General features: G+C 36.0%; 1 protein-coding gene across 3 annotated transcripts in view; it reads right to left on the bottom strand.

The window, feature by feature from the left end:
* WDR17 (WD repeat domain 17) overlaps positions 1-14,208 on the bottom strand; it is a 94,952-nt gene that overhangs the window by 19,483 nt on the left and 61,261 nt on the right. For all 3 annotated transcript variants that reach the window (XR_011970255.1, XR_011970256.1, XM_072623469.1), the window contains exons 17-21: positions 13,244-13,308; positions 8,309-8,441; positions 7,562-7,653; positions 3,309-3,408; positions 2,541-2,680 (exon numbers count right to left, since the gene is read on the bottom strand). Coding sequence is in view for 1 of the 3 variants with exons in the window: in XM_072623469.1 (XP_072479570.1) it covers positions 2,541-2,680; positions 3,309-3,408; positions 7,562-7,653; positions 8,309-8,441; positions 13,244-13,308 (530 nt within the window). In the remaining 2 variants the exon portion in view is untranslated. The remainder of the gene's footprint in view (positions 1-2,540; positions 2,681-3,308; positions 3,409-7,561; positions 7,654-8,308; positions 8,442-13,243; positions 13,309-14,208) is intronic.

Below are 14,208 nucleotides of genomic sequence, written 5' to 3'. Positions count from 1 at the left end.
ATCTGTTAAAGACTATACAAAGAATTAAAACTCTTTGTTTTTATTCTTAAAACACAGTGGATAATTTTTTTCTACTGTAGATAATTAGAAGTAATTTATTAGATGGGGTGTGGCTACAAACTAATAAGATTTATTTTCATGTATAACATTGGAATCTACCTCATTATTTTGCAGTCATACCTTGAATTACTAAGTATAATGTAATTGGTTTGGTATATTAAGAAAATGACAATTCCAGAACATTTCTTTGAATAATTCAAAACTATGTGCTTTTCAGTGTATTATTTAAATCACAGCCTTATAAAACTATAAAATACCTGTATCCAAGAAATGGAAAGCTAAAAAGGAGATGTTGAAATGACAATGAATACCCAGAGGAATCAAAATTTTCATTTTAAACCATAAATGGGAAAAAAACCCCAAATACTCTTGATTTATTAACAATGATTAATCTTATATTCTCTGTCATGTAAAGACCAATCTAAAGGTTCATTTTCATCATTTAGGCCCTTTCATTAATTACAAAGACTATAGTTGCTCATTGGAAATTACTCTGACTCTAAGTAAATGTTTGTTTTCAACATTCCTCTGAATATATGTGTGTGTGTATATATATGTATGTATGTATATATATATGTATGTACGTATGTGTGTATATATATATATATATATACATATATATATATATATATGTTAGTGTGACATAAAATACAACTGGAAAATTGGAAGGGATTTTGGAGACTCAATAAACGAATCCATGAGCATTTATTAAAGACGGCCTACTGTGTTCCAGGCCCTAAGAATACAATGACAAAAATGAAATAGTTGTTGCCCTCAATGTTGTCCAAAGGTTACATATTATACAAAATATTAATAAGATCATTTTATGGGGAAGGTATAATTAGCACTTGAGTGGATCAATAAAGGGTTCATGTACAAAATAGAGTTTGAGATGAGCACATTTAGGGTTAATTCTACAAGGCAGAGGTTAGAAATGGAATAATATGTAATAAAGCTAAAAAAAGTAGGGGTTGCTGGAGGAACAGTTAAGTGGTGCCATGGATAGAGCACCAGACCTAGAGTCAGAAGGACCTGACTCAGATCTAGCTTCAGACACTTTTACTAGCTGTGTGACCCTGGCCATGTCACTTAACCCTGATTACCTCAACAACAACAACAAAAAGGTAGATTGGGGCAAAATTCCAAATGGCTCTAAAGGCCAAATAAATTTGTTTTAGATCATAGAGGCAATATTGGAGTTTCCTGATTAGGGGACCAGCACAAGCAACCGCATGCTTTTGTAGCTACATGTAGTATATTTTGGAAAGGGGAAGCACAAGAGGCACGTAGGCTACTGGAACAGTCCAGGTAAGAAGAAATGAGGAACTCAAGTTAGGTGGTACCCATATCAATTTGGGGGGTAACTGTAGGTTAAAGCTATAGCTATGAAAAGGAAGAGTACAGTCAGGTGAATAATTTTTATGTTTGCGATTCACAAATCTTTCATTTTAATATCACTTCATACCAATTTTTGAAACTAACCCTATTTTTCTGTTTTCAGGAGTTATGTTTACCTTTAATTTGGGGTAACTGCCACCTAAAGGAATAATCACTTAGAGGTAACTATACAATAAATTGGTTTATTTCTGTGTTTGGTGTAAGCTATGGTCACTGACTATTATAATATTCAATCATACTAAAAATGACTGAAGAGTCTTAAAGGACAACTAGCATTAAATGACTGTGTTCTCAGATGGGTGTTAACAAAGACTGTTGATGGTACAACCCCACATCCTACTGGTCCTCAGAAAGGTGTTGGCTTGAAGTAGAATAACTCTAGAAGACCTGATTCAAGATAGAATGCTGCTCTTGATCTAGGGTATGCCTAAAAGGGTGGAATATTTGTATTGGGTTTTTTTTTTTTTTATCAGCTATATGTGTGGGGAAGGGTACTGGTCAGATAAATATCTTTACAGGTTCCAAGGAGTGGCAAATAACTGAGGAGGGGCAGAGTCTCAAAATTATCTCCTCTCCCCTCTTCCTAGATTGAAAAATGACTGCCAAGGGCAGATGCTTTTGCACAGCATTCCTCTGACCTGTATTTGAAGGCCTAAAATGTAGACTTGGGTCTCCTGCAGTTCCTTCTGGGATTGGAGGGGTTAAGCTAAAGAATTCCCATTGCCCTCAATTCCAAACATATGACAGGAGAAAAAAGCATCCCTTTGATGGTGCTTAAATGTTTGATATACCAAATAAGGCTTGGAATTGCTGCTACTAGAGAATGGATCAACTTGAATATGTAGTTTTGTTATATTGTTTAAACAAAGAAGTTCTCATTACTTTAATATCATATCCCATCCTGATCAACTTTTTATGGCTTTATTCTCACTTCCGGTCACTTCTTTCTCATAATCTTTTTTTATGCAGTAGAAAGCACAGATCCTTCCTGCATACTTAAAGCACCTAACAATTGTTTTGATTTTTTTAAAGAACTACTTGACATGATTTGATGAAAATCCTTGAGGTTTAGAAATCCTTACCATGTTGCAATTGTCATACACTTTCTTGCTAGTAATTCTAAGGCATAATGGGTTGCTGGTGCTGCTTTCTCTCCTAAGACGGTGCCCACACTGACAGCCAACTCAAGTTCATTTCCACGAATCAGGTGTGCCATGGCAAGCTGGCTCAGTAAGAAAATATTATCTTCAGTACCATAGATAATGACCAGGTTGACCATTCTTTACTCCCCACACCCCCTTCAAGTGTACAAATTACATTCACAAGAAGGTCAATCCTATAAACCATGAAGTCATATGATCCTTGCGAACTAAGCAAGATTATCTACATTCTTTAAAGGAACAGATTGAAAAAAGGAAATTAAGAAAATTGTGTAGCCACAGAAGGTTTTAGTGTCAGATGCAGATTATTCTAAGGTACTACTGGCACTATTAGTTCTGTAATTAATAGTTCCTCTCAAAATAGCCTTGTTAACTTTTTAGGAATAGTTTATAAAAAATGTTTGATACCAACAGCTCAAATACCTCAAAAAGTAATTTGATATTAAAAGCTTAAATATTGAGAAAAATTGTAATAGAAATAAGAGCTTCATTTGGCAAAGTCCATATTCTCAGCAATGAATCAAGCAGTGAGTACTTATTAGAAGTGAACTTAAGTACAACGTACTAAATAGTTCCCTTGCATATAAAAGAAATTTAAAACAACATTTTTCCTGAATACTATTATGTTTTATAATATAAAAAAGAGCTATTGACCTTTAATTCATTTACAGAAATGCACAAATGTTGTACCTCAATATTATCTACAGCAAGATAGCAACATGCTGCCAGCACTGCTCGGCCATCTTGGAAATACCATTCTGCAAGCTCCTTACTGACCCTCTGTAAGAGTCTGTGGAGAAAAAAAAAGATTTAATTCTATAAATACTTTATCAGAGGCGCAGAAATAAACCATCTTTCATTGTCACAGGTTATGAAAAATACCCTTTGGATAGCTAAAAATAGGCAATATTTGTTTAACACTTTCAGGTGGATAGCATATTTTCCCCATAACCTAGATAAGGCAACTGAAGCTTAGGCAGGTGAAGGGACATGCTTGAGGTCCCTCCACATGAGGACAGATTCAAAATTAGCTTCCTGACTCCAAGTTCAGTGATCTTTTCTCTGCACCAAAATGTATGCAATATGGGTAGGCAGATTTCTAAATAGGGTTCTGTAGGTAGAGCAGTAACCAGGATGCGGCATGGGTCAGGGAATTTGTCCTAGGGTGCAGAAATTTTAAGGACCACTAATAAGTGTTCTTATTCCTTCCTCTAAGGAATTCCGAAAGAAGGAGGGAGGGAGGCTGGTGGTAGGGCAGAGGTAGAGCTGGTAACCAGAGGGATAGCACAATAAATAAAAATATAATTCAATGTGGAAAATGTTAATTGGTGATTTTCTAAGTCAACGTGTGGCCCACCAAAATTCTTTCTGTTTGACACCTCTGCTCTACCGTCCTACCAGGAGCAGTAAATGGGCCTGAGGTTTGGTGCTCAGAGGCAGAGAGTGGTTGATCTCCAGTTCCAAGCTATAGTAAAGCCAACACTGATCAGGTGTCTGCACTAAAAGTAGCACTAATATGTTGACACCTCTCCACTCCCTCATCCAGGCTGCTGAAGGAAAGGGGAACAAAATTTCTATGCCAATCAGTATGGGGATGAATGTGAATGGTTGTTTTACTTCTAGCCTGGGGGAGACAGGTCCAGTCTATCACACACAAAAATGCCAAGGGGTTGGGATCTTTGATATGCATCAGTGCAGGAAATGCCAATACTAAGAAAATCAAGGCTCCATGGATGCTTATAGTGACCCACACCAACTATAGAACTACGTATGCTTTGAATTTAAATATGGTGATGACTATCTTTATTTAAGTCCATATTACTCCTATATTTGACAAACTCATTTTAAAAAATACAAAGGATCTAGCTGGGATGAAAAGATCTAAATTGCTTACCCCTTGGTTAATTGGTATCTAAGGTCAATTGCATACTGAATTAGGGGGTAAAGTGCACTTTCTCCCTATAGGAAATAGATCAAAGAATATCCTCGGTCAACTTGGTGAGTTTAGGGAAAGTAAGGAGCCTTTGTTTTGGGACCTTGATCAGACTGATGTCTGGAGAGGGTGGATCTTGCCAAATGAAACCCTAGGGGAGAAGATGTTAAGGATGATTTATTGGCTCCATTATTTGGGGGTTGAGCTACCCCCTTCGTACTAGGTTAGTTTAAAAAAAGGGAGCCTTCTTTTGGAACAGAGAGCTAAGAACAAACCTCAGCACAAAGCTGCCAGGGAGCAGCCAATAGAGGCACATGGTTGTGGTATGTGTTTGTATACATTTGGTTCCAATATGAGAGTTCCTGGACCCCATGTTCCTGCTCCTGACCTCCTAGACAGAGGGGGGAAGTGTGGATTTCTTGGGCAATGCCAAATTCTTGATCAGTATGATCTTAAAACTCAATCTTCTAAGAAGAAAGGGGCCATTTCCTGGGCAGTGCTAGTCCCAGAGTTGCCTTGCAAGCAATTTCCAGTTCATTTCCCTTCTGGGGAATTCCAAGCCTGAAGGGTAATGCTAGAAAATTCAACAATCGAATGTGTCTCTGAGGTAGTACAGTATGAGGTAGCTGCGTCCATAACATCCCCACACTCATTTCCCTTTCAAGTGGAGTCCAAACTACTGGACCTTGCAATGATTCTATAAAGCCCTTCTCCAGTGATTAGGGGAAGGTAGATAAGACAATAAAAAGGGAAGCGGCATCCTATTGACTATTTATGAACCTCTGTGAATGCTTAATTTTGTTTTTCCATTTTCTGTGGGACAGAATACTGTCCTTTATTAGATATAAATTGTTACTCTGAATGTTTATATGGGACCTATGACCCATTTCCTCACATAATATAGAGACCTGGGCATGAGTTATTTTTTGAGATGTGTTTTGAGATTTTCTAGAGGCTATTCAGAGTTGGAAAAAACAAAGTAATATGATTTAGGGGTGCCATGCCAAAGACTGTACTCAGTTCTATAAGCTCAGAGCCAAGGGTTCTGAGCCTCAGAACATTTTCTGAGTCATCCCTTACCTCCCCTAATATTGTCCGTCCTTGGCTCTGTGAAAGAATTTTGTCCAGGAATCACCCCACATGAGTCCTGGTGATAAGTGCTCCTTTTTATGTTAGATTCAGTGCATCTTGAGGGAGCAGGCAGCATTCAAGAGACAAGAGGGAGGTCCCTCTCTTAGGGTTTGTTCTATTTTTTAAGGGAGCCAGAGAAGTGCTCATACCAAGAGTCTTTTCTTTCTTTTTTAATTAAATGTATATCATTTGATTCATATTTATAATATATATTCATAACAGGCATTTACATTTATTCTTAAAAGATTGTACAACAAAGGTTCTGCTGAAGTTTGGTTTTTAAAAAAGATTTATTTTGCATTTGGGAACCAAGAGACCACCATCTAAGAAAGTTATAAAATACCATGTTTTCCTTGAAAATGACAAGGCTCCATAGGAACAGTTTGTTTAGGAGATTATACCATGTTCCCAAATATGATGTTTATTTAAATTTTATGAAGCCCTAACATATAATGGATTTGTGACTGGGTCAGAATATTTGAAATCAGGATTCTCCCAGGAAATCCAGATAATTATAGCCATAAAGCACTGAACTGGTTAGAGTGAATAGGCAGAAAGTACTCCCTAGGTGACCTCAGACAAGGCATCATTTCCTAGGGCACTGTTTCCTCATCTACAAAATGAGATTGGATTAAATGACTTCTAAGTTCATTTCCAACTCAAGATCCATAACACTTAGAGAAGAGAGACCAAGTAAACAGAGGGAAGTGATGAACGTTCATGTCTCAGTGGTAGGCTATTTGGTGGCTCTCAAAAAACACATATTTTAAGTTAAATTTGCATTTTAACATTTTTCCATCACCTTCTTAAACCTAGACAAAACAACAAAACAATAAATCAAATCCTAACTTGTAATAGGATTGCAGATTTCCAAGATATAAAGGCTACCACTGAAAATTTCAATATACATTCCTGAGAAGGTGGATCCGGCACATTCCAACATCTAAATTATTGCTTTGGCAAATGACAGTCTCCCTGGGTCTCAGTTTCCTCATATGTAATATGAAGGGGTTAAACTGGAGGTGCCTTCACATCCTAGATCTATTATCCCATGATCTGTTATCCATTATCAGTGGAGGTGGCAATGGTGATGGTAATGGAGAATAAATGGAATACAGTGGGACTATTAGATGACAGAGGACATTAGTAAGCTGAAAATTCCTATTTGCATTCCCATTTTGCAACTAAAATTTCTTCCATTTTTACAGTGAAATGGCAGCATCCCAATTTTTAAAAATACAATTGCCTCCTTATTAATCTCAAATTCTTTGTATATTCTCTAAGTTGTCTACTTCTTTCTTTCCTCAATATCTTTAGTTTTCCTAATAGCAACATAGAGATGCATACAGACTGTTTCACTCCTGCCAGCAATTCTCCCTTTATAAATGTGTGTTTGTCCTTTGTTTTCGAAGAAGACCATGCCATCAGAGAAATGGTGACATGACTTGCACTTGACTTTGTTTTGAGTGAGGGAGGGCTGTGCAGGTCACCAGCCTCACTTCTCCTCCAGAGCCATCTGAATCCAGTGACCAGATATTCATCAGGATGACTGGAGATGACCCAGGTTGAGGCAACTGGGGTTAAGTGACTTGCCCAAGGTCACACAACTAGTGAGTGTCAAGTGTCTGAGGTAAGATTTGAACTCAGGTCCTCCTGACTCCTGCACTCCACTGCACCACCTAGCTGCACTTAATTCTCCCTTTATAGTTTTTTGCAAAAGGCCTAGATGGAGGAGAAAATTATAATGGACTGCATAAGTCATCCCCTTTCTCTGTGGGATCAAGAGAGTGAAGACCAGAGCCACAAAATAATAAATGACAATAACAACATTAGAAACAAATATATATATTATATATATATATATATGCTTATCACTCACTCATCATAATCATCCATGTTATTTCCATCAGCATAGGAAGATCCATTCTGTAGAGACACATGTGGAGTCTGTATATTTCCCTCACAAGCAGCCTAGAAATTAAATGAACATTGGTAAAACTTTTCAATTTGACAATTTCAGAAGATTTCACTTTAGAATTAAATAATATAAAATATATACTTTAGTACATAACTACTTATTTGAAACATATTCTATAATGCAGAATTCTATTAGGAGGCATGTATTTTTTTGGTCCAGATCTGTGATATTATTGGGATAGGAAATACCACCCTCTGCGCAGATCCACGACTTGTCAGTAACATCTCGATAGTCTTAGAGGTGCTTCAAGGCACTGATAGTGAAAGTCTCTTATTTAGAATCATTTAACTTGTATTGTAGCTCTAAGAGACTGGACCTGAACCTGGATCATCCTGATTCTATGGCTGCCTCTTTCTCCACATGCCATGATGCTTCTCATGAATGATGAGAGAAGTCTTTCAAAAATTAATGGTAGCAAAATGTTACTAAAACTACACAGTATCAGCAGGAGAAGTTTTAAGCAAGTGATTAAAAAATTTTTGTTTTAAAAATTATGTATGTATGATATGTATATGTATGTGTATATGTACACACATATAACATGTATATCACATACATACATACTTTTTTTAAGCCAGTTTCCTACTTCCTTGAATAATCACTGACTCTGTCATGGTATATGAGAGTTCTATTTGTCCTTTGTCATACCTGAGCAACAAGGAGGGCTTCTCTAAGTTGACCTCTTGAAGTAAAAAAATTAACTAGCTTTTTCACATCTCCAGTGGCTATGCAATATGGGATGACATCATCATTTACTTCCAGGATTAATTGCTCTGCTCTCCTAATAAAAAACAATATATTCAAATTGCAAAACTTTTAAGAATAAATTAATATAAAACCTTAAGGTTTCCAAAACATTTTGCATATGTATCTCATATGATACTCACAAGTCTTGTTATTATTATCACCCCTATTTTATAGAGAAATAAACTGAGGTTCAGAGAAGGTATCTGCCCATGCTTATTCAGGTAACTGTCAGAATCGAGATTTTCTTACCTTAGAACACATTCCCTCTTTAGAGGAAAGAGTCATGGGTGAACTAAGATATTCCTGAAAGTCCATAGGAAGTTTCTGAGCTTTGTTTAACTTATTACTCCACTGGCAATAAAGACATCAGGAAGAATGATTTCCTACCTTTCTTAAGGCCATGAAATGAAAACTTTAGATTGAAAGATGCAATGGCCACTTTTTTTGTTGTCTTTAAGTACTGACAAAGTTTCTGGAAATCTAATGCCCTCACCTTTTCTATCAGATAATCAGCCAGCCAGCAGAGGAACATTTGCTAAGTGCTTACTGTGGGCCAGACATTGAGCTAAGTACCAGGGGTATCCAGGAAGCCAAAAGACAGGGAGTATACAATCTACTGGGGAAAAAAAAACATGTAAATACCTAGGTACATACAAAAAATAATCAGAATAGATGAAAGGGAATCTGAGAAGGGAAGATGCAATTCTACAATATTCTGTTTTGGCTATGAAATATGAATAATTCATTGGTCTGCAAGAAATCTGGTAATGAAAACAGGAATTTAGAAGAAAACTTCACCCTACAAGTTTCTCCCCTTTTATCCCTATAATGAAGTTCTACATCATCAAAGTGAGAAACATGGTCTTATTAATCAATGTGTGTTGGGTAATTAAAAAATATTTATGATATTGCCAATTTGCAAATTTCTTTAGCGTTGTGGTTAGTCACTTGTTCCTCCTTTTGTTGTTTGTTTCTGGGTCATTTATTTTTTGATTGTCTTGTTTCCACCATTAGTAAATTCTCCAAGTAACTGATAAGTGTTTGGCAATGGAAATGAGGGAAAGCTAATAGTGCAGAGAAGACAAAAGGGACAAAAAAACTCTAAATATATGTAGTGAGGCATTAGGAAAGCACTCTGGTTGTTCAGTCTGATGACTTAGAAAACCTGAGGTTCAAGGGAGTGTTGGGATTGGTTGGTGAACTAACAACTTAAAGAAACAGGACCTTGAAACACAGAAAGCAGAGAAAATGAGAACTGAATTCAAGGGAATGGTGAGAGGCAAGTGTAAGAAATGTAAGAGGAGAAAAGGAAAATGGCCAGAAAAGACATGAGGGGGTGGAAAGAAATGGTAAGAGGGAGAGAAAAGTTGCAGGGGTAGTTGTAGCTTTGAGAGATGTGCCAGACCTGTGAAGCTCTCCTTTTATGATGAAGAAGCAAATGACAGATAAACAGCTTGTCAGGGAGATAGATGATAGACTAATAGAGAGAGATGACAGATGACAGAAGGATGATAATGATAGATAGAAGATTGATGGTGCAGAGAGATAAAGAGAAGAAAGAAACTTTCAGAATTGGTTACAGGCTCAGCATAGAAATGGCTCAATCTCTTAAACAACCTATACCTGTATTACTTTATGATAATAATTTTTATTTTATGATTATTCTGAAGCACTGCAGAATCCTGAGAAAGATTTGGGGATGGGGACAGAAGGAAGCTGTATCTGTGATTTCATTCATTCTGTAGGGAACTCTTAGAATGGAAACTCCTTCTAACAATATAGACTAGTACCTGCTCTGCAACAACTTATACTGTTAAAAAATTCCCTGAGGAAGGGAGGTCAAATTAAATGATTCTCCAGCATCATATATCCAGTATAAATCAGCATGGTGCTTCACATAAAGGATAAAGCCAGTAAATGTTGTCTCATTACTATTGTTACTTTAATGAAATTATGTATTATCTCTATGATTTGTTCTCTGACCCACCAATTCTTTAGTTATTTATTCCCTAATTCTTTTCTTCAATGGTCCCATGTTGAATATAATTTTATTGCATTGTGGTCTCTAAGATTTGTTTAATATTTCTACTTTTCTGCATTTGTAGAGTTTTATGCCATGATATATGTTCAATTTTTATAAAGATGCCATGCACAGATAAAAATTATGTATATTCCTTTCTATTCCTGTATAGTAATTGCCAGAGAACTATCATATCTAAATTTTCTAAAATTCTATTCAGATATTTAATTTCTTAGTTATTTTCAGTTAAATTTGTCTAGCTAAAAAAAGAGGCATATTGAGGTCCCTCACTATTATAGTCTATTCCACTCTATAACTCATTTAGTTTTTCTCTTAAATATTTATATGCTATACCATTCAGAGGATACATGTCAAGTACTGGTATTAATTTATCACCTCTGGTAACTTTTGAGCAAAATGTAATTTTCCTTTTTAGCTTTCTTAACCTAGTCTGTTTTTGCTATTGCCTTATCTGAGGGCATGATTGCTGCCTTGCCTTTTTTGAGTTCTTGATCTAGCTATAAAAGGTCACATAATAAACTAATTAGAAGAACAAGGAAGAAAGTACCTTTTTGGATCTATGGATGAGGAAGAGTTCATGACCAAACAAGGAACAGAATGGATCACAGAAGATAAAACACATGAATTTGATTACATAAAATTTAAAAAAAGTTTTGTACAAACAAAAACAATGCAGATAGGATTTGAGGGGAAAAATTCAGAAGGAAAAAAACTTCAGCATTTTTCTCTGATAGAGATCTCATTTCCAAATTATATGAACAATTATTCAGATTTATGACCAAAAGAGTCATTCCCCATCTGGTAAATGACAGTTCTCAAGGGAAGAAATCCAACCCATCTATAATGATATTACAAAAATGCTCTACATTACTAATAGAAAAATGCAAATAAAAATAACTTTGAGGTTTCACCTCACATGAAGTAGGTGGACAAAGTTGACAGAAAAAATGACCAATGTTGGAAGATCAGTAGGAAAACAGTGCATTAATTTACTGTTGGCAAAGCTGTGAGTTGGGCCAGTCATTCCCAAAAGAGGACATGGGGGAAGAAGAGGAATAAATGCAGGTTCATCAAAAAAAAAAATTTTTTTAACTGCACTTATCTGTGGAGAAATCTGGCTTTACCCTTTAACAATTGTGAAGAAAATGCAATACACCCAATTTATTTATTTATTCACAATAATGGGGAAAGAGATGGCCAATTTAAATTCAAAGATGATACAAAAACACACCATTAAACCATAGCCTCCTTAACATCAACAGACTTTTTAACACTACATTCAAATTAAGTTTTGCCTCCTCTTTTGCTTTTTCACAACCACTGGAGAATCTCCTAAGGGCTGATGACAAGGCCAAGAGTCAGACAACAGCAAGAAGAAGGGGAATGTTGGACTTGGAAGCCCCTTCCCTCAGGAGTCAAATCAAATCAGCATTCATTAAGTCCCTAAATAATGTATTACATTGGGCTTGGAGGAAAGTATAAAGTTTAACTTAGGAATGTGAGCTAATTAGTGTGGAAAATAAGATATAAACACAAGTAGCTATCACATTCATAAGTGCCTAAAGTAGGAAAAAAAAAAATATTGCTATTGGGAGAGTCATGGGAGGCTTCCTAGAACATGTGGTAGTGAATTAGGGCTAGATTTGGAATCAAGGGAACTGGGTTCAAATCCTTATTTTACAATTTTCTGGAATAGTGATTTGAATACTAGACTTGGAGTCAGGAAAAACTGGTTCAAATCCCATTATTGACGATAGCTGTATAACCTTGGATAAGTCACCTAATCTCTATGAATCTGAGTTTCTTCATATACAAAATGAAGCAGATGGACTTTAAGATGTCTTCTAGTTCTCAGTCTACACTTCTATAATTCCTTCCTTTTGCAGATGAAGAACCTGAAGTCTATTGAGGGTAAGGCATTTGTTATACAAAATATGAGAATGACCACAGTAATCAAAATTGGAAGAAAATTTAAAAAACACCATTTTAGTTATTCATTTTGCTTCTTCCTTAGAATATCATGTAGCCCTACCTTTAGGTAGACTTTGTGGTACCCTGAGGGATAGCCTTTTGGTTCTGTGTATGTGTAGAGTGCCATGACTGCTGATTGGCTGAGAAACTTGAGGAACAGAGAAACCAACAAAGAAACTCACTGGAGCCACAGCAGGTGAGAAAAAGCTGGAACCCTGACATATGCCTTGATTCCCAGTCCCTGTATCCGTAGAGATAGCTGAGGGTAGACTTGTTAGATGAAACAGCTCTCTCCTTGGTGAAGCTAAAATTTCATGTTGTTTCTGGGTTGCCTAGCCTCCTAACTCTTATGCATTCTATCACCTAAACCAATCTATATGGCTTTCTCAGTTACTATCTTACTTGTTTCCTTTGATAAATGTGTTTTCTTACATCGTGACTGTGATTGTCTTTTGTGTAGCAAACATATGATGGGGAGGGGAAGATAAAATCACTAAGATTAAGTTAACGGTTGCCCTTACTTTTGCGAAGATTCGTAACTTAAAAAAAAAGCTACCTTACAAGTTTGGAATAGAACTACTTCCCTCCAGAACAAATAAGAAAAGTAGCTTTTATCCTGAACCCCACCAAAGAATGACACCTCTAGATTTCAAATATTTGATGTGTAACAGATATGATTCTCTTGAAGCTGGAAAAGAAGTGAGCATTCAGTCATGGCCATCATCTAATTATCCAGAAAAGTAGAAATCGCAGGCTTCTCAGTCCTTTGTTCTATCATCAGCTATTACATAGACCTCCTAGTTTCTCCATATGTTTTGCCTTACCTCTGCATTAACCTCTTCCAATATTTCATTGAGACCCCTGGTGCAACTGATAGTGCTTTGTCCCACTAGAACAGAAAAACACACCATAGCTATGTTGATTGCAGTCACATTTCACCCATATGTTAAGTATTTTTTTCACTTTCTAAAGCAAGAGATTTCCATTAGAGATAACGATTTTAACAAGATAATTTTTGTTCCTGTTTCCTGTTATCTATAGAAAAAAATTATTCTTTTTCTTAAAAAAAAAAAAAAAAGAGGATAGCCTGTTAACGTTGAAGTAAGCAAATATTAATATAGCAGTGAGGAAGACCTGAGTACAAATCCAGCCTCAGGCTACGACCTGGGCAAGTAACAACTTCTGTCCGCCTCACTTTATTCCTCTTTAAAATGAAGATTATACTAGCACCTACTTCCCAGAGTTGTGGGAATGAGATCATGTTTGTAAAGTGCCTTACAGGCCTTAAAGTGCTACAAAGTTAGAAGTATATCTTTTAGAAGAAAAATCTTCTAAATGGATCTTAATTTTAATTTAGGTATTTGGGCTGAAATGCCACTTATTTATTTATAAATTACTCCATCTCCTTTGGCATTATGCCACAATCTTTTTCCCTGTAAAGCAAGAAGTAAATTATTCCTACAATACTTATTTACTCTATCAGGACTTGTTTTTATTAAATAATACAAGGTTTTGTTTCTAGTATTCACCTTTATAATTAAAGTTGGTTGTTCACTAAAACAAATAATTTCATAAAGTGTAATGCAGTGAAAATTATATTATCTACAGGAATTATGTTTGAAATCTTAATTTCCTCAATAGTAAGGTTAATGTGGAAGAAAGATGAAGAAAATTAGGCACAAAGATATGTTTTCCTTTTGCATTGCAGAGTTTTCCCTAAGAATATGTTTGTTAGCTATTAAGTGAGAGGGATTTCCCTTTCTTTACCTACGAAATTTACAGCAAAGAA

Source organism: Notamacropus eugenii, chromosome 7, assembly GCF_028372415.1.
Source record: "Notamacropus eugenii isolate mMacEug1 chromosome 7, mMacEug1.pri_v2, whole genome shotgun sequence".
Taxonomy (NCBI): domain Eukaryota; kingdom Metazoa; phylum Chordata; class Mammalia; order Diprotodontia; family Macropodidae; genus Notamacropus; species Notamacropus eugenii.
This window is presented reverse-complemented; position numbering and strand designations above follow the sequence as displayed.